The sequence below is a fragment of the Boleophthalmus pectinirostris genome, unplaced genomic scaffold (assembly GCF_026225935.1).
Source record: "Boleophthalmus pectinirostris isolate CB_2022bp ecotype Guang Dong unplaced genomic scaffold, ASM2622593v1 HiC_scaffold_22, whole genome shotgun sequence".
NCBI lineage: Eukaryota > Metazoa > Chordata > Actinopteri > Gobiiformes > Gobiidae > Boleophthalmus > Boleophthalmus pectinirostris.
Genome location: NW_026571190.1, coordinates 15,042,685 through 15,067,691, shown reverse-complemented (window position 1 = coordinate 15,067,691; position 25,007 = coordinate 15,042,685). Strand labels below are relative to the sequence as shown.

Genomic DNA, 25,007 nt, shown 5'->3' with positions numbered 1-25,007 from the left:
GAAATCAGACTAACAAACTCACCCATCCTTAGTGTTGTTTTGACCTGTTCCCTGTAATTAAAATTCCCGTCTCGTGCAATTCTGCCGACAGTATCAGCAAAACAAGGGTTGCCAAGATGAACACTGGTGAATTTTAAAATGCAGGGTCAAATACAACAAACTAGAAAATATTCAGTAAATACACATAAGTAAACAGAGCATTACCATAATATCACTGTGCTACCAGTGTTGGCTTTGATAGTACTTACACTGGGGTCAGATTTGTATGAAAAGGAGCTTATTTGAACTCCTGATCTGTCCGCAGCCAATTTCACCACATGAATGACCAACTATTTCACACTACTGCTCACAGCCAGCACAAAACATTTGGATTTGGGCAATTTCCTGGTGATAGTGTGCATTAAATTCCCAAATTTCATTCCCGTTATAGTCTGTTTTGATTATAAAAGACCCATTGGCTTTGATACTACCATAGCAGCAAAATGAAATGCAGAAATACAGATCAAGGCATAACTGATGTGCGGCTTATTATATTACTCATCTCATCAAACACTAGAGTTGTGTTTATTTCCTTCACACATGTTTGAGTAATCCTGTTTTTTTAGTCTGTAGTTCAGATACTGACAATTCCAGAGCTGAAATTATTCATATGATTCTAGTGGAGGTGTATGGAGTTTAAAAAATTGCACTTGGGGCCCTTCTGTTTTCCCACATGACATCACAAAGTGGAAAAGAGTGTTTTCTGTTTGAGAGAAGAACTCAGCCTAAATATGCAGGGCCTGTGTGTTAAACATATGCGAATGAAACAAAACACAACTCCAGGTATGTCTGTGATGAGGAAACTATAACAGAGATAAAAAAATTGTGTAATACAGGACCTAAACATAAAAACATATCAACCTTAATTACAGTCTGGTAGGTTTTTACTGAGCAATTTTATTTCCTATAATAAATGGCATAACTAGTAACAAAGGGTCTTGAAGGACAGAAAGTACAGCATTCTACTTCCACTTATTTTTAATAGTTTTCAGTAGCTCTTATAACTAATTCTAGTAAAATGCATTGTGTAAAAACATCTTGGAATGTCATCTAGGAATATAAAAATGCACTTGATCTATTTTGTGGTTAGTTTATTTAAGACATCTACAAAATACATATATTTATTTACGCTGCATTGCTCCATCTGGCTGACTGTAAATCACTCACATGCCACCCATGAGTTTCTGAATGATGAAAAAAGATGACTGTCGCCGTAGCAATTAATAATTGAAAATAATGATATATCCTTTGAGTGGAAAAAGTCCTCAAAATGTCATGGGGCCTTCTACATAGTACCTCTTGACTTGTAAGCACCTTGTTAGTGCAGTTACTAGCTGCTATCTCTCATGTTTACATTAGCATTCCTTGTGTTAAGTTGAATTGCCTCCATCCATGCGCTGCCAGATGAAGCCAGTTTATCAGGCTCCAGTGTCAGGTGCAGAGAGAGAGAGGAGGGAGAGGGAGAGAGACAGAGAGAGTGTGAGAGTGAGAAAGTGAGAGAGAGAGAGAGAGAGAGAGAGAGTTAGTGTGTGGCAGAGTGGCAGTGGCACAGTGGTAATTAACAATGCCATCACTTTTCCCTCTCAGTGTGGGGTGTGTGTGCTTCTGTGTTTGTATGCTAATAACTGTTGTTAAAGTCAGTGTATGTAGTACACCATTATTATGTGTAATGTCTATGTATGTGCATGTTGTGGAGGTTCAAAGCATTGTTTTAACCAGGAAGCAGATAGCATTTTTAATGAGAAAAAAGAAAAGTCTGTTTGAGTATAGTTAAAAAATAATAAAATACTGAAATGTGTTTTCAGATTTGAAGTTCCAGTATGTATCTGGAGGTGGCACGTCACCTGCATGATACCATAGAAATAGAAAGTTAAGACCCTACTTCAGAACATTCTCCATGGAGATAGATACATTTCCATGAAAACAAACAAGAGGGTGTTCTCCTCCAGACCAAAGAGTCAGGCTTGTGGCAATGCAGGCCCACAAAAAAAAAACATATTTACTACATTATTTTATGAAGAGTGTCATACAAGAAATAGTATAAGTGGTAACAAGTGTTACTGAAGGACAGAAGGACAGAAAGTACAGTTATGCAGCTTCCACTGATTTGAATGGTTTTCAATAGCACTTAATGTTAGTGTTCACAGTAAAGACTTAATGTTATTTAAAAAAATAACGGAAATTTAAAATATAGGCTACATGATGTGGCTTTAAAGTCATTCTTGTAGGATCCAGTTTTCCCTGAAGATAAAACAATAACTAAATAAATATAATATAATGTAATATAATGTAATGTAATGTACCATAATAACATAATATAAAGGAATCCGTAAGCTCCATTCTGTGAGTGTGCAGACTGGAGCCCAACAGATTCAGGGACTTCCTCTAAACATATGTGGTGGAGCATGGCAGATGTATTGTCTGGCAGCAGTGACAGTGGCACTGTGGTAATTAACAGAGCCATGACTTCCTCCCAGTGGGGGGTGTAGGGGTTGTGGGTGGTGTGGGGTGTGTGGGGGATGAGCTGTCTCCATGTGTTTGTGCTGGTGACTCTGATTCCCATGCAGCAGAGGGAGGACTTTTTCATTAAGCTGTATGAGATGATAAGGATTTTTAATTGCATTTGTCACTCAGTCATGGCTCTTTGTCGATCTGAGCTTAAACAAGTGATGGGGATACTACTTGGAGATACAGGCCATAATGGTTCATATCAATGGTTTTAGGCAATTTTTTTTTTCAACTACTTAAAGTCAAAGGTATAGCATGTAGCTGTTGTGGAAAAAAAATTATCTCTCGATGATAAATAATGAATCCATTTGCAAACCCCGATTAATTTTTGGAATACAGACAAAGGTTTATTCTTGTTACTGCAGATATGGACAGGGCCTAGACCTGCCCTGGTCAGAGACCAACAGCCTCTCTTCAGTATCCTCTCTCTCCAGTCACCCCTTCTCTCCATCTCCCCTCAGAGCATCTGAGCTCAGAATCTTTATACAGAAATACAAGTTACATGCATATCAAAGCAGACTGACTTTTGTTTCACAGACTTGTGCTAATCAAATTACAGTAACTTACATTTGAGGACAGGTAAGACAACACAGAGTTTCCTGTTGTGTCTGTTGAGCCTTTACACATTAATGACTGGTCTGGTCTAAGGAAATCACATTAATTTACACAAAGAAAGAAAACTGTCCACAGTATACATTTCCATCATATAACCTTATAAAGGTGGAACATTTCCATGTAAACAAGCAGAAGGAGGCCATCATTTTCAGTGCAATAAACACAAAAACAATGAAATTGTATTTTAGTATATTTTTTTGGTTAAATAGTTACATATAGACTCTGTATTGTGCTCTGCATTGTCACATTTTTCGTAAACTTCAATGCCAAGTCATTTTGAGCTGTTTGATAAAACCAAACCTGCCTACCGTTATACATGTTTTAAGTTGTTGATGGATTTAAAATGTAAAAAATAATATTATAAATTCCAGAATTAAACAAGATATGAGTCAAAATATGTTATATACTTTCAATGTGGTGGCCAACATATGTACTATATAATCATAGTGGTTTAAACGTTATTGCCAAGGACACAATGGCAGTGCTATAGAATGGGGCATTGAACCAGCAGACTTTTTTAAGTGGGCAAATCCCTCTATCAACTGATCTATTACTGCCCAATAAGAGATAGGAGAAATAATGCAATGTTTACAAATACTATGGCAACTTTGCACTCTCCTTCCCCAAATAATCAATTACACTTTTCCACACAAATCACATAATTATCTCCCAAATTAGACAGATTATTCCTTTGTCAATCAGATTGGATAGGGGCAATTTGTGTAATCATGAGCTATTGTCGTGCAAACTCATTTCTGTTTGACTTTGGGGCTAAACTTCTGCTTCAATGTGCAGACAGGTGGCTCTAAATGCTGTGTGCATGATTACATTGAGTTCTAAGTGTTGGGAATCATTCATGTCCCATTTTCACCACGATTATGTGAAGCCAGAGGGGTTGATCGAAGCAGTGAAGTTGTCAGGCAGTGTTAAATGAGCTGATAGATTTTATTTTTTTTGTTTTTTTGTGTGTATTGAAATATTGACACATAAACCAACAAAAAGATATGGGGTTGGTTAAAGTTTTGATTTGAGAAATCAAGTTATAGGGCACAATATATAACTTCTTGGTGGAGGTTGTGCCACCTCCTCATCTCCACTACATATTATTATGTTGCCAAAATGTGTAGCTTTACATGTTGTGTTTATTCATTTGTAGGTGTTTTAAGTGCTAAAAATACCTTTGAAAACCAGCATTCTTATTGTGAGCAGGGTCTCCTCTCCACAGATATGACTTTTGACTTGAACTGATATCATTGCCTACTTTACTCTGTGGAGATGAAAAGTTGCATAGTGCAGATTTTAACCTAATCTTTGGTCACCCAAGTTTAAATGTTGTCACCCCACATTTTGGGGTTTAGATTATACACTATTTCCAGCAGGTGTAGAAACATGAAAATAGTTTAAATAAGGCTAAATACAGTTAGCCAGGCTGGCGCTAAATAGTGCCTCCGCTCAATTTCATTTCTCTCCAGTGACAAGGTCAGAAATCAGAGTACACAAGACGGTTTGCAAGAACCCTGGAAGTTGTAGACTAGACTACACACCGGCCAATCAGCGAAGAGATGAACCAACCCGAGTTTCGATAGCAGACTGCACACGCTATCCTCCTTTGGACTTCCTTTGTCAAATACAAACTTCACATTTTTTAGTGCACCTTTAGTTCACAAGTTCATCTCGCAGAAATGATAGTGATCGTTCACAGACATGTTTACTCTCTGCTTTGCTTGTTGTTGTGCCAGCAATTACTTGGACACCACTGAGTGTTCCGGAGCATTACATACATCACGACCAGCAGCGATTGGTTAAATAAAAAAAAAAAGTACTACGCCTACCATCAAGCAAACAAATCCTAATTCTGCGAGGTCAGACGGTTTCTATGAAGTGAAACCAGCTGATGAATCAGGCTAAAATACTATAGCTTTAAACAATGTAATAACAGTACTTTCAAAACACCAAGAAGCACTTTCAGGAGAAGAGAGCCATCACCTTATGACATCTACTGGATACAGACTTAAAGTGCCTATATTACTCTATTTTCTGAAATATGTTATAGTGTTGTTTCTTTATCAAAAACATACCTGGAGTTGTGTTTTGTTTCATTTACTCATGTTTAACACACAAATGCTGCACATTTAGGCTAAGTTCTTTTCCCAAACTGAATGCACTCATGTGGTAATAGAGGAAGTGCTCCACTGTGTTTTTAAACTCCAAACATCTTCACTATCATCATTCGGATAATTTCAGCCCTGAAATTGCTTGTCTGTACAGAAAAAAAGGGTAAAAGGTAGCATATTTACATTTTGCATAATATAGAACCTTTATTATATGGTTACTCAAACATGCATGGTTGATTAAAAGCCCACAAAAGTCAGTTTAGCATAATACAGTCCTTAGTTAATTGTGGTGTGAGTAAGCAGGATGAGAACACTAGCAAATGCTGAAGCAAACTGAACTGGATATTGTTTGCTGTTATACCAATGGGACTGAAGATTTATATAATTTGGCTCCTGCACAGAAGAAAGTAAATGCTAATTCTCTAATAATATTACTAAGAAATGTAATCAAGCTATAATGAGCCAAGCTATTGTTTGTGTGATGTGCATTATAAAAGATGCAGTGTTGTGCATTACATAAGCAGATTTTGCACTGGACTCAAGTTAAGGCCGTATATAAACTTGCCCAAATGTATAAAACAGGTCAGAGGGCTCCGGTTTGTGCTGTACTTGCTGACCGACAAACTCACCCATCCTCTCTATTATTCCCTACAGTATTGCACCTCACATTATGCTTTTTCTGAATAGAGAGAACATGCTGAACTGAAAATGTGGGGTCATGTCCTCAGCTTCAAGGAAAACAGTAGATTTCAATTATTCATGGAGTTATTATTTGCATAGTGTTGGTTTATGTTCTATGAAAATTGGCACATACGAATCTGATGCCATGGTTCTTGACCAGAGGCTTTCCCTCAGTTCCACCTCAAGGGGAGGAGTTCATGAATGAGAGAAGGATGAAGCGTGAGAGTGACAGGCGAACCTGTTGTAGTAAAGTAGCTGAGTCAAAAGGCAAAGCTCGTGATTTACTAGTTAATCTACACATCCTGTGCTCACCTAGCCAGACTGGTGCCACCTAGTGCCTCCACCCAATTTCCTTTCTCTCCAGCAAATAGGTCAGGAATCAAAATACACTAGGCGATTCGCAAAAACCCTGGAAGTGCGAGTTCTGGCACCAACCAATCAGCAAAGAGCCATACATTCTCTATTGGCAACGTTTCCCGAGGTCAAGGATTTAAAGCCACAACAAAGAGAATGTTTGGCGAATTTCATCAATGGGAAAGACGTTATTGCCCTTCTTCCTACGGGATTTAGGAAAAGCTTAAAATACCAGTTAGCCCCATTAGTGGTGCATTACATACATCACAACCAAATAGCAGCGATTGGTTAAATAAAAAAAAGTACCTCCCTACCGTTGAGCGAACTAATTCTAATGCTGCGCGGTCAGACGGTTTCTACGAAGTGAAACCGGCTGATGAATCAGGCTAACGCTCACCTATGGTCATGAGCTTTGAGTAACGACCGAAAGAACAAGATCGCGGATACAAGTGATCTTTTGTATGGTGACTGGGTGCTCTCCTAGAGGTACGGTTACACTGGGGGAGCTTGGAGTAGAGCCGCTGCTCCTCTACGTTGAGAACTGCCAACTAAAGTGGAATAAAGTATATGGATTTTCTTGAGCCTTTTATAATATATAGAGATTTTCCAGATTGTGTCATTCTCATGAAATTATTTACCTTTTAACTCAAGGCTAAGATACTTTTAAAGTTCCTGTTTCCATTGAGTTTGGAATATTTTTCAACTTGGACCCGTCTCTCATTCTGATGTTAGACCATAACAGACCAACATGTTTCCCGATGCTTCTCACCCAACAACCTCAATAATAAAATGTGTGTGCCTGACAGTTGTATCTTTGTGATTCTCATCCAGCAAAAAGACAACAGCATTAAATCCAGCAAAGCTCTACAACACTGGTACGTTACAAACCGCTAGAAAGCATTATATAACAAGACATACTTATGCACCTGGATAGAGACAGAGTTTGCTTCCTTCGACTCAGTGAATCCCACGGTGCACAGTGGAGTGATGGACTCTAGGTAAAACTTAGCTGTTGTGATGTTTTCCCTGCTCACGCACACCCCTGTGGTATAAGTCTGCAGTCTATGTGATGTGGAGGTGACACCCATAAATAATTACGCGTTTGATTGACAGCTCATGTTCGACAGGGACAGGAGGACCTCGTTAGCTGCTTCCGTCCCTATCTCCGCTTTTCAATGACAATGTCAAATGTGCTGCCTATTAGTGCCACTTACACAGATGTGGTCCTATGGGAGAGAGGCACACGAAACTACGACCAGGCTATACTGAGCAGAGGAGTGACTGTCTATGTCGCGGATCACATTTTAGCGCCGCGATGAGGGATATGTTTAATCCCACAGATGAAAACTGGGAGGACATCTTGAGAGGAGGAAATGTGTCTATCGGTAAGATCTAAGTTTAGTGTCAGAATGAAGCCTTGAGGACACACTCGACCCTGATCACGTGGTACTTTCCCAGAGACTTTGACATATGAGGATGTAATTACAGATAGCACCCAGAAGAAGTGCTCCGCTGATGGAGTAATAAGGCAGAGAGGATGTGAGACGCATGGTAAGGGGTCGTATGTTGTGTGTGGGAAAAAGGGAAAATTTTCACATTCAAATATTTTCAGATCACATAAAACCAACAAACTGGTTTAAACTGCTCTTATAGTGATTTAAATGTCCTGTATCACACAAAATTGACTCTTGTGAGCTTTTAGCCATGTCGTGTTGTTACTTCATCAGAAACATACCTAGGGTTGTGTTTTGTTTCATTCAGATATTTCACACCTTAAGTATTAGTCCGTCTACATTTCCAAAGCTCAAAATGCTCCATTTGACCGCGTGATGTCATGTAGTGATAGTTTTCAAGTTAACAGCTGCTTTTTACCCTTAGTTCATTAGAGAGTGGCAATTCTTGTGAAGGTGTATGGGGTTTAAAGCACAGTGGAGCACTTCCTGTATTACCACATGACATCACAAGGTGGAAAAGAGTGTTTTCAGTTTGAGCACGAACACAGCCTAAATGGGCAGGATTTATGTGTGAATGAAACAAAACACAAACACAATTCCAGGTATGTTTTTGAAAAGGAAACAACGTTATAACTTAGCTCAAAAGTAAAATAATATGAGCCCTTTGAGTAGTGTTCTTACCTATCATTACAATGTGTACATAGCAATTACTTTCAACAGTTTGTAGTCTATAAAAGTTGTGTAAAGTAGGACACATTGTATAACATATATGCTTGGTATGGTTTCTGTTCCCTTTCAATACAACTACATCATTTGTTGTGTTCCTGTGCTGATTTACACTATAATTTACACCATCAGGGAGTTAAAGTGCACTATATAACTTTACTAGGGGAGATTCTGTCACCCGTTTCTCTCATGAAAATGTTGTTGCTTTGCCTGGAATGTTCCACAGTATGGTAAAACTTTATCTTGCATTTAATTATAGGTGTTTTATTGCCAAAAGTACTTTGTTTGGTGTAGTAACCTGCCTGTCTCCATAGAGATTTAAAGTGCTGTGCTGTTTTGTGGCATTATGAGACATCCAGGCAAAGCAACATCTCTGAACAAGAAAGAATCTAGTCAAAACAAGCAATTATCATGAATTCATTACATTACTTTACATTATACAAGGCATTATTTCTAGCAAATAAATAAACTTTATTTTTATACTCAACAGGTGGCTGGTATCAAAGGCATGCTGATCGCCAACAAGAGACAGGACAACCAGGTGAAGACATACATCACGTACAATAAAGGTCGAGACTGGAGGCTGCTGCAGGCGCCCTCCTCTGACCTGGAGGGGAATGACATACACTGCATACTGGTGAGTGAATCTGGTTTTAAATGGCTCTATATTAACGCCTGCTTATCAAACATTTTCATCAAAAAAAGGTGAACTGTGTAATATTTCTGGTGGGGGGAAGTCACTGCCTGCATTGCTGGGAAAGTTCCACCACATGGCATTAACATGTATTACTTGTATTCATGTTTTTTATTGCAAAAAATGTGTTAGGAAAAAAACTAAAAAACAGGCCTTCTTATTTTTCTCCACAAATCTGATGTGTAGCTTCCAGACAATGTGACAGCAGCTCCATACACTCAATGGGACGCTCTGTCGGAAATGTTACTTCACGTACCTTTAAATAAGTTGCATGTTGTCAATTTGTAAATGACTAAAATACATTAAAAATAAAACAAACTTCTCCACACCATTGGCACTACAACTCCTATTACTCTGAACTAATGTTGAACTCCAAGTAATTAATATTTTTAGTCTGTTGTGAATGAGATTTGGGTATCGCAAATATAATAAACTTGGGTTCTGCGTTAGACACAGCCCACAGCTGATTTGTGCTTATGCAATATTAATAATGAGCTCCATGATACAAGAAGAGTGATTGATGGTCTGAGGATTTTTTATTATTATTTTGCTGAAAAGTCTTTAGCTTCATTGTAGTGCCTTGCCAAATTTCACTCAATCAAGCAAGTGTGCCAAAAAATAATAGACACACAATTTGACGAGTGTGAAATTGCAGAGACACTTCCAGCACCTTTTTTATCACCTTTCAGTAAATTGCTTTTTGTTACTCATCGCTTTTGTTGCCTGGTGAGAAGACAAAGGAAGTCAAATGAGAAATAAAAAAAAAAAAGTATTATTTTGATGGAACTATTGTTGATCGTTATAGTCACCTCAGTCATTACAGACCTTTGCCGCTTTGCATGGAGAGTCTGATTCCTGCCACATGTTGTTGTGTCCTTAAGCAAGAGGAAGGTGTAATCCCTCATTTGTTCATGTGTGGATCAGTGTAGAGAAGGTTTCAGTGGTGATCGTCTGAACAATGTTTTTGTAAAGAAGACGTTTCGGTTCCCATGCACAAGCCATTTTAAATCTGGGCAAGAGACACTATAGATTTCATGTGTTGGTAAGCCCAGCGTTATTCATTTTTGTGGACTTAATTTGTGATGGATTTTGTCTAAATTTGTCTAAATCTTCTTAATATTAGACAAAACAATTAAAATAAAGACTTTATTAATAAAATTACATTAATAGTTCTGTATATATTCTGCACTCTTACTATTTTTGAAAAGGTACTACAATCACACTCTAGCCTTGTTGCCAGTGCTTTAACTTGAACATACAGTAGACATACATGTTGCTCTTATTCACAGTATATGGACAGGTCATGCTTCATGTGAAAGCCAATATTGCATAACAAATTACACTTCAGTAAAAGCTATATCTGATTTGAACATGTCTACTGTTCAAGAAAGAAAGATAGGTCATGTTTATAAAGTTTAAAATTAAATTCTTACTTATTCTTGCATTAATCGTAAAGTGAAAACCAAAATAATGTTATGTTGTTAAAACATACCCGGAGTTATGTTTTGTTTCACTCACATTTAACACACAAACCCTGCATATTTAGGCTGCGTTTTTTCCTCAAATTGAAAACATCTTTTCCATCTTGTAATATCCTGTGTCAATAAAGGAAGTGCTCCATTGTTTTTACACTCCATCCACTTTCAGTAGAATTATTTGGATAATTTCAGCCCTGGATTTGCCAGTCTGTACTGAACAAAAGGAGGCAAGGCAAGGCAAGTTTATTTGTATAGCACAATCCATACACCATGTAATTCAAAGTGCTTTATAAAATAAGAAATACTTTAAAATCACAATACAAACAAATCAAAACATAAATAATCATAAAATAAAAAAAACAATTATAATAAATTATAAAAGAGAGAGAGACATTAAATGAGAGAGAAGAGTGCAGAATGAACACCTTTCAGTCATATGCAGCTAAACAGAACTGCTTTGAGTCTGGATTTAAACAGTGTTAAAGTAGAGGCCTGTCTCACATGTTGAAAATGACTGAATTTGAAACGCTGACTCCCCGTGTTTAGTCCTGATTCGGGGCACCAGCAGGAGACCAGTCCCTGAGGTCTTCAGAGTGTGAGATTGTTCATATGGCAATAATGTCAGAGCTGTGCTTTGGTGCTGGCAATGGAGAGACTTGTACACAAGCAGAGCCACTTTAAAGTCTATTCTCTGAGCTACAGGAGCCGGTGCAGAGACCTGTGCACAGGACTTATGTTCTCACACTTCCTGGTTCGAGTCAGAACCCAAACTGCAGCGTTCTGGATGTACTGCAGCTGTCTGACAGCTCGTTTGGAGAGGCCAGTGAGCAGACCATTACAGTAGTCTAACCTACTGGAGACAAATGCATGGATAAGTCTCTCCAAGTCTGCTTTAGACAGTAAACCTTTGATTTTTGCTGTTTTTAGATGGTAAAAGGCTGCAGATGTTATTGATTTGATGTGGCTGTTAAAGTTCAAGTCTGAGTCCATTATTACCCCTAGAATTCTGGCCTGATTTGAAGGTTTTAGGGGGAGAGAGACTGGAGGTGACTGCTGACACTGTCTTTTTGTTTCTGTGGGCCAAAGACAATGACTTGTGTCTTGTCTGAATTTAGCTGGAGAAAGCTGTTTTCCATCCACACACTCATCTGTTGGATGTAGTGGCAAAGTGAGTCCATTGGTCCATAGTTCCCTGCTGCTAGTGAGACACAGATCTGCCTAGTTGTGGTAGGAAATATTATTGCTGTGTATTAACTGGCCTAACAGCAGCATGTAGAGGTAGCTGTTAACTTGAAAACCTCTGCATGACATCACAAGGTGGAAGAGGTGCAGAATTTATTGAGGCAAAATGACATAATTGCATTGTTAACGTGGTTAGATTTCTATTTCAGCTCTTACTGTCTAACCCTGTTCATCATCATTTACCTGTCTGGACCCTATCAGCTTGTGTCCAGACAGTCTGTAGATGTGTCACTGTGCAGATAGGTCCAAGTGCATTTGTCTCCTCTGCTTTCTGCTCATTACCTCGCCTCCCTACCTCTCCATCGCAACTCTTATCCACAACAATACTACTCACGTTAAGAGGGTCTCACGCTGTTTAAGGGGTGAACGCCGACCTCAGCAGCGCCCCCCGCAGTTCCGTGGAGGCAGTACATCCTCGTGACATTTTAATTACTGCTGCAGATTCCTTTTGATTAGCGCGCTCGGTCTTGATGTCCTTACACAGTTACACGCTTTGTACCATTGCCATCAAAGTCTCGTCTCCACTACCAGCTCAAATCTAATCGTCTGCACACTCGAATGTAAATTGACTTTTGTTTTAATGACGGATTAAATGCTATTAGCTGAATTTATGAAGATGTGGTTCTCTTCTCTCTTCTCTTCGGGAGTCTCATTAATCTAGTTTTATTTTGTGATTTAGTTGTTGTTGTTGTAAGCCTTTTGTTCTGACCCCATCATTTTCAAATAAAGATTGAGCTCCTGTGTCATTGCCTGGGAGCTATGTGTGCGACGCAATGCACAGCAGGGGGAAGCATTCATTTAAAACAATTGGATTACAGAGATTTACTGTGTTCTGAATGATGCCACTGCCACTGATTAGAATAAGATAAGACTGAACAGTTCAGTCTAAAGCAAACCTATTATGCAACATTGACTTTTTATGGCTTTTATATATTATTATTATATATGTTCTAGTTGTTTCCTCTCACCGTTTACTCACCCGAAGTGATTTATGCACGGTCAATCTTTAATCGTTTATTTTCAAGACACCATTTTGGCATGAACTCCTATCAGTGCCACCGGTATATGCCCACTGCTCTGGACTTACTTTGTGCTCCAATTTTATTTTCTTAATCGGTGATACGCGTCGTCAGTTTTGGTTGTTGCGGCGACGTCGGCTTCCATTGTGCATCGCAGTTTTCAAACGTGGAAATCAGCAGACACATTTTAATTTGTTGACTTAAGTTGTTTTAAATGGCTATTGCATTTAAAATGTCCAAAAGATACAGCTTCATCCTGGAAAAAAAGTAATCTTTTAATAGTAGATGCCTTTATTGTCTTAAAGGTTGTATAGAAGATTGTCCAAGGAAAGAGAAATGCAGTGACTGTTTGTCCATTTTCAAATGTCGCGCTTCGCTCCTCTTCCCCTTCTCTTCGTTTTTCAGCGACGTCAAAAACAGACTTTCTTTTGTGGCGAACTGGTCGTGAATTCTTGTTGGCCGTTACGATAAAACTTTGTGCAAAACTTTGTGTGAGAGGAAGCGACATATCGAAAAAGACACTAAGAACCGCTGTGTTGATTGAGTAAACAGCATCAGTGCGTGAGAGGCGAACGTACACCACGCAATCCCAGCGCGCCGGCAAGTCAGTGACGCTAGAAATGTAGGGAGGTTGATTGACACCCAACAGCCAATAGATAAAGAGGTAGCCTTGTTATCTATTGGCTGATGTTTATCTGCCCCCACTACGTCCACAGTTGATGGATTTTCGTTCTTTTTTTTTTTTTTTTGGTCATCATAATTACAAGGCTGCTGTATCTCTATAATTTTATTTTGAACTTTCATCGACAAAAAATCCTCCATACAACCTTTAATGTCATCATTTGACCTGAAAACATGATAGCAAATAGTCGGGTTTGTGTAGATATAAACCCACTCACAATAAGAGTGGGTGTTTTTTTTTTCTATTTTTCACTACAATAAAAACACTAAAAATGAGGGGGAAAAAAAATAATACCCATGCATTTATTTTAGTCTGCATGCTGTCCAGAAAGCTACATACTGAGGCTTTAAATTACCATTGGCTGACTATGATACAGCACTGTACAAAAAACAATCAGCAATATTTTTGACCATTTCTGCAACAACAACTCTCAAGAGAAAGTGTTGAAACCAGGTAAAAACGCTCTGTGTGCGCCTCAAACTCCTCTGTAATAGACACTCCAAAACTCTAAGGCCAAAATGTCAGAAGATGAATTCCTGTTTTTCTCTTTTCTCTCTCGTAGCCTTTCTGCTCACTCCATCTTCAGCTGCAGATGTCAGAAAACCCCTACTTGTCCGGGGCCATCACCACCAAGAGTTCTGCGCCTGGTATTATCGTCGCCACAGGTGAGACCAATGACTCCATACTAGACTAAATCTCTCCAAATCTGCAGTCCGGGCAGGTCTTAACACATAATGGTTATTCGCACTAAAGCTTTGGACAAGGCAGGTCTCTATGGGAACATTAGCACTGAAGGATTTTGGATCCTAGCAGTGTCGCTGTTAAAGCTGCTTACTTAAAGGTGCTGTACCTGATTTTTACTGTCTTAAAAATATGAAAAACAAAAGAGAAATTCATTTGGTTCTACTTTATGATAACAACACCATATTTAAGTTTAATAAGGTATAAACAATAAACTTAACAAAAATGTATTTCTGAATTAACCTATGGTTGTTCATGCTTTCCTGAGGCTAATTAAAGTGTAGTTATTTCAAAGTGTCACAGTTAGTTTTAGACTGTTTGCGTTCATAGCGTTCACTAATTATTCTCTGCTGTATTAATAATACATGACACTTGTACAGCGCTTTTCCTGACACTCAGAGTTCACATGAATTAAGACAGACACAATCACAAGTGAAAGAAACAGATAAACAGGAGATGACAGGAGATTTGAGTTTATGAATGCATTTACCATAAGTGCCTCTGAACATGTGGCCTACACATATGACTTTAAATCAGAGCTGTGACAGCCAGCTCTAGTTTACCCTAATGAATGCTGAAGTGCTGAAACACACTGGTGTGGTTTATCTTTATCTGCCATGCTGTAACAAAGGATTTTTATTATTATTATTTTGATTATTATCAGCTTTTTTTTCAACTTTGTAATTTGTGAAAGCAACATTCAAAATATCTATTAATATCTATTAAACTACTTTTATTTAGCATTTCATTTGTATGAAAAATATTTCCATGACAAAAGTGTAGCTATTTATTTTATGTTTTCTGGACAAATTACACAGATTTCAGAAAAGAAAAGAAAAGCCATATCATAAAAATCACAATTAACACATAAAAAGGACATAAAAAGAATAGATAATCTTGTCCCAACATTTCAACACTAAAAAACATGGGACAGCAGTACCTAAATGGGTTAAGTATTTTCCCACTAATGGGAGGACACCATGTACGAATTGTGTTCAATTTTTTAATTTTTATTTTTTAAAGGTCTTTATCAATTACAGCTACTTAGAACATTCTCATAAAATACACTGAGGACAAATGGACTATATTTACACCACGACAACGTCAGCAAACTCTGAGTCTGTGTCTTCAGATGAGCTCATTCTTTTCTGTGGCGAACTGTTGAATAAACACGTTTGTGTGATGCCTCCTTCACTGTAGTCAGTGTTCTCTATGCGTCAGATGGCCCCAGAGTACATAAAATAAATAAATAAATAAAAAGGCTGACGTGACAAAAGACAGAAGGATCAAACAGGAGTCTATTTGTGTTGTGCACTGGCCAAGAGAGTGGAGAAAGATCCAAGGAAGAAGCCGCTTCAGTCACGGCTCATTCAAGGATACAGGCTCAAACAAAACCAACTTTCACACCGCCCATCCACTTGTCACAGCGTGTTAGTTTAGCGGCGTAACCTTGGCATCTAAATAACTCCATGTATTATTGAAATGCTTTGGGATGCACAGGAGGATGACTCAGGCAATAGTTAAGACAACAACAATCCTTTAAACCAACAAGTTTTTATGTTAAGGAAAGACAATGATGTTTTGACATCTGTATTGGTTTATGAACAGGAAGTCGTCGAGAAAACTTTATTCAAGTATGCTCGAGTATTCTCTGTTCACAATGTCATTGCTCCCATCTAACCCCATTTTCACTGTCATCAGTACACGCCCACTGCTCTCTACTTTCTTCTTTCTTCTACTTTATTTTCTAAATTGGGGATGCATACTCAGCTGCACACTTCCTTAAACATAGGGTGAGGACCTCAGTCGCAGGAGAGGAGCTCGGTGTGGAGCTGCTGCTTCTCCACATCGAGAGGGTCAGCTGAGGTGGCTCAGGCATCTGTTCTCAATGTGTCCTGGACGCCTCCCTGGGGAGGTGTCATGGACAAAACCCAGGAAATCTGTTCTGGACTATATCTTCCAGATGGCCTGGGAGCGCCTTGTTATCTCATCGGAGGAACTGTAGGAAGTGTCTGGGGTGGGGGAAGTGTAGGAGTCCCTGTTTAGTTGTGATCCAGCCTTGGATAAGTGGAATAAAAATGGATGAAAGATACATATAGGGTTCAGCAGTGTCATAAAGCACAAGTGATCTGTAGCTATTCATATAAGAGGTGACTTACAGTATTTTCTACTTGCAGAAATGTATTATGTGGTTGATTGTGTTAGTTTGCTGTGTGTTTTGATGTTTCATATGTCAAATATTCTTGCCCTTCAGGTAACATTGGCCCGGAGCTGTCCTATAACAACGTGGGCATGTTCATTTCATCTGATGCTGGGAACAGCTGGAGACAGGTGAGACACACTTTGGGATTAAGTCATTTACATATGTCCCCACCAGTTTGACAGGATAGCCACAGGCACAGCAATCTGTATCTGTATACCTGTGAAGCAAAATGTCTTTAAAGGTGCACTATGTAACATTCCCTTTGGATAAATAATGGATATTAACTTTGAAACTGACCCACATCTGGATCTTAAACATGATCAGATCACAATTCAGTTACCCAAGTATGTTTCCCATACTCTAAAAAGTTGTTCGTAAAAGTGCACTATGTAGCTTATGTAATAGAGTGCTGCCTGCTTGTCTCCATGGATACATGTTTGCCTTGTGTGGAATGTTTCACATTATGGCATTAATTCATTTGCTCAATTATACAGTAACAATTTTCCTGTTCTCATCTAATGAAACTCTTCAGGCCTATAGAATCACAGGTAATTAAAACCGAGGAATAAGCGACATGCACACAGCCTGTTAACATAATAAGAGAATGGGATTTGTGGGTCAACCATAGTGGGTGCAGATATGTGAGTTTATATGATTGGATTAACTCAACATAAACAGAGCATCATTGCCTCAGAGCACTAAATGATTCACAAATCAGTGCACTAATCTTGATGTGTTGAAGTGTTATTATGTAAGATGCTAAGACTGTATATTCACTGTATATTCAGTGTGCCTGTGTGTAAATATTAATCATTGTGTGCATATGTAGGTTGTTCAGACATATTTTCTCACTTTTTGATGCTGTATTTTGAGTAGTTTTCTTGTCTTTTACTATAATTTTTTATAAGATTTTTGAAGAAGAGCACAATGTCTGGTTCCTGGACAAAGGCGGAGCTCTTGTTGCTGTAAAACAACCGTCTGTACCAACGAGAAACCTGTGGTAAGTCTATTACATAATGTTATTGTCAATTTGCTCAATCATCTATTTTTATTTATGTATTTTTTTAGGAACACTGCATATTAATGAACATCTACAACACTACTGTATAAATATGCTCATTTCCATCTGTAGTTCCTCATCAGGTAACACTACAAATTTAACAGAGAAAAAACAACAAGTGACAGTTTTAAACTAGAAGTGTCCACAAGTCTGGTCTTCCTTTAGCCACTGTTTCAAGTGGGATTTGAAAGTGGCCACTGTTGGAGTCTCTCTTATTGATAATGGGAGACTGTTCCAAAACTTAATGCCTCTGAGTGAGAGCACACATTGTTCTGAATGCGGTGCGTCTGTGTGGGACCTCACAGTTCCCCCGGGCCGTGGCTCTAGTTCCCATTCCACTGACAGTCTTTACTTTAATAAAATCCTGTATCGGAGAGGGGGGGCAAGTCCATTCAAAACTTTATACATAAAACATCCATATTTAAAATTAACAAAATTATTAAAATTAAGCAAATTGTACTTATCAAAAATAGTGCAGTGGTGAAATGAGGTCATCTGCTTGTTTATACAGATATATCATTGCTCGGCCTGGACTGTTCCACAGTATGGCTTTAAACAGCTCTACTTTACATGTATTACAGATGGTTTTAATGCTCAAAAACAGGCATTCTGACTGTGAGCGGGGTTGCCTGTCCACAGATCTGACCTGTAACTTGGTCTGGTTTGGTCTTCATGAAGATTGAAAGGTTTAATACCATACTGTGAAACATTGCAGACAAAGCCATAACATCTCCATGAAGAAAAGCATTTGACAGACCTTCCACCAGAAAAGTTACACAATTCATCTTTAACATGATTGTACCGTATTTTTCAGTTGCTCCGGAGTATAAGTCGCACCAGCCAAAAAATACATAATGACAAAGAAAGAAACTGGACTATAAGGCAGGGAAATTAATTTTATAAAATCAGAGACAGGAACCGACATTTCATCTTAAAAGGCAAGTTATAGTAATAACAACAGAACAGAGAACAATAGAACAAGTTTACCAAACTCTCCATCTCACTCCAAATCATTAAATCAATTGAATTCTTCATCCTCTGTGTCCCTTCTGAACAACTCCACAACCTGCAGAGGTAAACGGAGCGCCGCTTCCTCTTCTGTATGGCTGTTGTCAGACTCAGCATCAGTTAGAATTATTCTGGCCTTTCTGAATTCTGACAGGATGGCTTCAGTTGCCACTGATGTTCAGGCTTTGTTGCATGGTGCACCCTCCTGTTTGTCGTAAAGCTGTGTTCTCCTTCCCCACTTTCCGCCAGTCCCTCACAAGTTTCTTGCTCACTCCGAACTTTCTTTCTGTTGCTCGATTATCCTTTTCGGCTGCATATTTCGCCACTTGCAGCAGGACAGTCTTTTTCTGCAGGACACATGTGCAGTAGAGCTCCAAGTGACAGTGGTACAGGAGTATTAGGAGTAGCAGATACTGACACACAAGTCTAGAGCGCCCTCACTCTGCTGTCAATGTGAACATTTTAATATGTAAGTCACACCGGAGTATAAGTCGCAGGACCACCCAAATCATGAAAAAAAGTGTGACTTATAGTCTGAAAAATACGGTATGTGAAAAATATTTTAAACTAAGGGCACATTATTTCACATAACTGTTAGCAATGTCTTGAAACATGTTCCATAGCTTCATTTAGTTGCATACATTTTCTTTTTATGACACTTGATCCATGTATTGATGCACTTTGTGAGTTGTTTCAAAAGTCAATCTAATTAGTGAGATTTTTTTTTTTTTTTCCCCCCATTCAAGCCACTTATCATTATGCTCCAGGACTGGGCGCTAGCTGCTGCCAAACTGTGCGGCAGCTAATCCATGAGAGACCAGATCTGTTCACCACTCGCTTTTGCAACAATTTTGAAATTAGTTTTAGAGCCAGTCAAGTGTAGCCTGCTGGGTTTTTGTCTCCCAACCAATTTAGGTCCGATAGTGGAGCAGAGGCAGATAGAGAGGAGCGTCCCTGCAGCCAGTGTGTGGAGTTGTCAAATACTTAACCAACTCTGTCATAACAGGAGCAGGCCAATGTTGTGTTCTGTGTTCTCTGTGGTTTTAGACTACACTGCACAATATATCACAGTCTGAGTCTTACTGTCGCTTTTATAGGGAGAGATTAAGCCTGCAACAATTAATCAACTAATCATGACTATTGACTATTAAATAAATTATTGTAGTGGTATTTTGATCATCGTAATCATTATCTGGACTATATAAACTCTAAAACACATTTGAAAATACATTTTATAACAAAGTGACATTATTAAATCAAAATGTCAAATAAAGAATAAATAATTTCAATTTCCATCAATAATACACTGAATTTGTATGTATAAATTTGCTCTTTTTAGAATCTTTTAGTCACCGTTTTTCAAACTTGTATTTAGACTAAGACAAACTTTACTGAAGGGAAATTACATGGACACAGTAGCTCACACATTATAATATAATAATAACAAAGAGTAAAAAAAGAGTAAAACATATAAATGGTAAATTGAATGTTCTAATGTTGTAATGGTATTTATTTCAATGTGCAATAGAAATGATAATTTGGCTTGTCAACTAATTGAAAAAAGCAGTCAACTACTAATAATGATTAGTTATAGCAATATATACATACTTATATAAAAAAAAAAGGACAATCACAGTTTATTTCTCCATATTGATAGATCATAATATTTTCGATTATTCTTTTTAATCAGTGCCATTTAAAACAAATAACTGTTTGGCCTCTGCTCCAAACCACATGCTCAGGCTGGACACTGATTTAAAAAGACTCATCATTGACTTTTAGAAATACCTGAATCTCGATCTCTATTCAAATTCAATTAATGGCCAGGCCCTACTTTTACTAATTTTGCAAGAATCAAACAGCGACACGACAGGGGCATCGTGCCCCTGTCGTGTCTGCCATTTATACATCATTTAAATTCAATTCAATCTCAGCGGTATCTAACATCAATGTGTACCCTGGATTACATTTAGCCAGTGTGTCCTTGTTTGGCCCTAGTTTCATTAGGCCCGCTTTAGTCCACATTAAGAATAGTCATAATGCAGTAATTAGTCTTTCGCTAGCAAGGGCCGCAACCTCCGAATGCAGTGTAAATCTGTCTTCATTATGCATTAAGACGTGATCATGACAGATGAGATATTCCACAAAGTAAGGGTGGTTTGAAAACTAGAAGATAACTAAACTTATCCTCATTATAATAGCACTTAAAGTTGTGCTACAGTTTTGTGCTTTTTCCCTTCATTATATAACATGGAGACACTGCTTTCTCACTACAGCATCTCAGTATTAACCAGGCCAGTAACTCCTACCCCCGACTTGATTAAGGCATGGTTGAGTTCTTAGTTTAGTTCTAGACATGGTTTATTTTTTATTTTTATTTTTGTCTACACTACCCTCAATCACACCTCACGTTGAGGGCATTAGAGCACATTTTTGTGCACTGAATTTCATTTGGCTATAAAAAATCAGAGGATTAATAACTTTTTCAACCTTTATGTTTTCTTTGCTCAACCAACGTCTGACCTTATGATCCATATTTTAACATTTTTATTTTCTAATATTTTGAGCTCTTTAATTGCTGAATGTCTTTCATAAAGTCAGTACATTTCGCACTCAGAAATCACAAAAAGTTAATTATCTTCCACATGCTTGATGCAAACTGGATTTTTTATTTTTTTTGGTTCCACTTTAAGAGTCTGATGTATCTCAAAGTTTATCAGCCATAATTTTTAAAATGCATTATTATTTTTTGACAATGGTATATTTAACCAAAAAAATCACATTGAGGGTACTAGAGCACATTTCTGTACACTGAATTTCATTTGGACATATCATAACAAAGCTGAATGTAATACTTATTTTTGACACAAGTTTTGCAGCTCTACTGTTAATCAAAAGCCCAGACAGGCTTTTATGTGAGGAAGTTTTTTCTTTACTTCTCTTGTGCATGTTTGTAGGTGTGCGTGCATGTGTGTATGCGTGTGTATGTGTGTATATGTGTGTAGTATAGTGCAGTCCTCAGCAGCCCTTGTCGCACTCAGGTAGCTCAGGCCGTCCTCACTTCAGTTCCAGTGTTGATAAGCTGTCACCGCCATACAGCCAGGCCTCTCTGATGAAAAGTTGTCCTGTTTTCGTGAATTCTTTCTGCCTCTGCACTTCTTGAGTTAAAAAATAAAATGTTGTTCGGTTGTTTTGGTAAAATACCACCGATTTGTCTGTATACTGTGTACTGTATTTGTGTGTATGGAGATGTTTTTGATTTGCCTCACATATTCCACAATTGGATTAAGGTACTAAGGGACTGTGACCCCATAGTGTTCATTATTAAGGAAGACAAAAATGAGAAGCCTGACAGCAGCAGTTTCAGAAACAGGGCAATGTTTTTTCAATACACAGTGAATTGAAGCCAGAGTTGACTGAGCGAGAAACGTGCCCATGGTCACTTCCTATATTTGTAGTGCGACCACTAGCAAGTTAGCTATGTCCATTTATATATACAGTTTATGGTCCACACACCAAGAATGAGGTTTGATATGTTTGATTGTGATTCCAGAGGTGACTGGATCAGAATGACTATATAGACTATATACAGACTATATAAAGTATGAAGACCTAGCAATTTGCAATGACTGTGAATGCATAGGAATATCATTTATGCAGGTAATTATCAAGTATTGTCATTTTGTGGCTATATTAAAAGTTTGTGCCAATGTTTATTTTATTTTTTCAGGATCAGTTTTGACGAGGGTCGACAGTGGACGCAGCACACCTTCTCGTCTGTGCCTCTGTTTGTGGATGGAGTTCTGGTGGAGGCTGGAGCAGAGAACCAGATCATGACGTGAGTCTACAAAATTATTTTCTTTCATACTAACTGAAATTATGAAACTGAAATGAAAACTTAATTGAAGCTGTTTTAATCTAAGTAGTCTAAATTTAAATTATGATTCCATCAGGCCTAACCACTTTTTAAACAAACCTAAATAAGGTTTGAACAAGCACCGAGGCAGGACTAAACTAGAATTTTGTACACGGAGCCCTTGTTGGCAACCCTTGCCATAAAGCCGATTAAATTTGCATAATTGTAGTAGTAATAGTATTAAGAAAATGTGCATGTTTTCTTTGTGCTGTAGGTTCTTCGGTCACTTCAGTCACCGCTCTGAGTGGCAGCTCATCAAGATCGACTACAAGTCCATCTTCAGCAGAAAGTGCACAGAGGAGGATTACCAGACCTGGCATCTGCACAACCAGGTACTACACACCACAACTCACAATGTATACATGATGCCAGGGGTTAGCAACTTTTCACATCAAATACTGCTTGAGAAAATATTCGTCTTTCCCAGAAGTGTTGAATACAGTGAACTGAATATTACTGCACTTTCAAGAGTCTCAGTGATAGAACACAGTACTTATGGGTTCCAATCTGTCTCCAGCCTGAAAACTGTCAAAAACAGGAAAAAAATGAACAATGGTCAACATGTCAAATATCAGGACCAAATCACAGGTCTAAAACTCTTTACTGGATCAAAGAAGTTTCTCTAATAGTACCTTCAGACTTACACATGAACAGATCTAGACCAAACTGTGTGTACATAAGGACTAAACAAACCAGCCAAACCATTAAACCAGGACTAAACCATGACAAGCTTGAGTCCAGTCTAGATTTTGTTCTGGATTTGGTTCCATTTTAATCGTAATGTTGATGTGGTATATGTGCAAATCTGAACACATCTTACGAGTAAACAAACAAAACAAACAAACAAAAAACAATAATAATAATAATAATAATGTCTGAATCAGTGAAAACTAGACAAAGGAAGTAGTCTACATATTCTCCAAGTGACAAAAAAACATGTCTCAGGTCAGTTCAGCCAAAGTCTTCTAAGTACGAGTAAAAGAATGCTGTGTACCCATACTGCTGCTGTAGAGGCTTAAATAAAGTCTTTTGTTCTCTCGCTGACAGGGAGAGCCTTGTGTGATGGGCCAAAAACAGATCTACATGAAACGAAGGCCTGGGAACTATTGCATGCTGGGAAAAGACTACTCCAGGATCCTGTCTGCGGAGTCGTGCATCTGCAGAGCTCATGATTTTGAATGGTAAGAGGCTGCTTATGTTATGACAATAGAATAGACTGTGTTCTTTGTATTCATGAAGGAGGGATTATGTTTCTTAGTATTGTCCTCTTCAGGAGCTCTTCATTAAGTCACTGTTTATCCTTCACCGCTGCCAAGCACACACCAGAAAGCACAAATGTGAATATGCTTCTTCTGTGGCGTCTTTGGCATTGTGAAAAGAATGTATTTAAGTGCATCTATTGAGTTCTCCCCAGATGTCCTGTCCTTAGAATAGTGTAAAATCGAATCTAATGGAGAAATATGGCAGATTTTTCTACAGATTTGTATTTGTCATAGTTTTATTTATATAAACATCCCCTAATATGCTTTTAGAAAGGGACAGATTCACAATAGTTGCTCATACTTGCACATACACCACTTCACATTCAATTTTAACTAAACTGGAAGAAATTTTGGATTATACCGAGAACTAAACTATGACCAAACCAGGATTAGAACAGGAACAAACCAAGTCTACATTAGAAGTGGATGTACTGTAGTTATCAAAAGCAAATGCAATGATAAGTTGAGAAATGTCTTTTATGGAAGAGCAGGCTTTTTATGGAAGATTAACCTGGGTGGATTTTCATTACGTTTCATACTTTGTAGGGGTGCACACATTAGTAAACATTGCCTAAAAAGTTTAAGATGGTCTGAAAAGTAAAGCAAAAATATACAATTTTCTTAAATAGCACATTTTCAGGAGTCTGCGATCAATACGAGTGCTCATGGTCCTGGTTAGAGGTTAGATTTTTGACAAAAAGTGACTAATTGAAAAACTGTAGACTAATACTAGTGTGAGAGATGTATAAAAAGCAGCTCGCCTGTTGTTGTTCCAGCTAAACCAGGTCTTTCCGGTCAGATTGTGTTAAAACAAAACTCAGATTAAAGTCTGATTTGAGTAACAGCTTCAGACAGAGCAGTGTTTACAATTAGCTTCACACCTCTAGAGACTGTTGGTGACATCAACCGTAAAGTATCAGTTTAGATCTCTAGTTTACATTTGATTTACTTGCAATATTAAAATGTAATTTATAAGGAACTTTGGACAAAGTCTGAAAACTCCCCATAACATTGAGACATATGGTCCCTCAAAACAGCAGCTGAAATGACTGTTGTTTAAGTCAGGACCACAACAAACAAAGCAATAATCCTAATGTTTTGAAGTTACAAAGTGCCACTCTTCAAACCACTGTGCTCAGATATGGATTTTTCTCTTAATAGGTTTTTCACCGCAGTTGTTACAGAACCCGCTGAGTGGAGATGCGGGGGGA

General features: G+C 38.1%; 1 protein-coding gene across 1 annotated transcript in view; it reads left to right on the top strand.

Moving 5' to 3' along the window:
* Positions 1–25,007, top strand: part of sorcs3a (sortilin related VPS10 domain containing receptor 3a) — a 379,316-nt gene that overhangs the window by 294,863 nt on the left and 59,446 nt on the right. Inside the window, exons 10-16 of the mRNA XM_020926320.2 lie at positions 8,982–9,128; positions 14,169–14,271; positions 16,602–16,678; positions 17,459–17,550; positions 22,349–22,456; positions 22,749–22,866; positions 23,582–23,715. Coding sequence (XP_020781979.1) covers positions 8,982–9,128; positions 14,169–14,271; positions 16,602–16,678; positions 17,459–17,550; positions 22,349–22,456; positions 22,749–22,866; positions 23,582–23,715 — 779 coding nt within the window. The remainder of the gene's footprint in view (positions 1–8,981; positions 9,129–14,168; positions 14,272–16,601; positions 16,679–17,458; positions 17,551–22,348; positions 22,457–22,748; positions 22,867–23,581; positions 23,716–25,007) is intronic.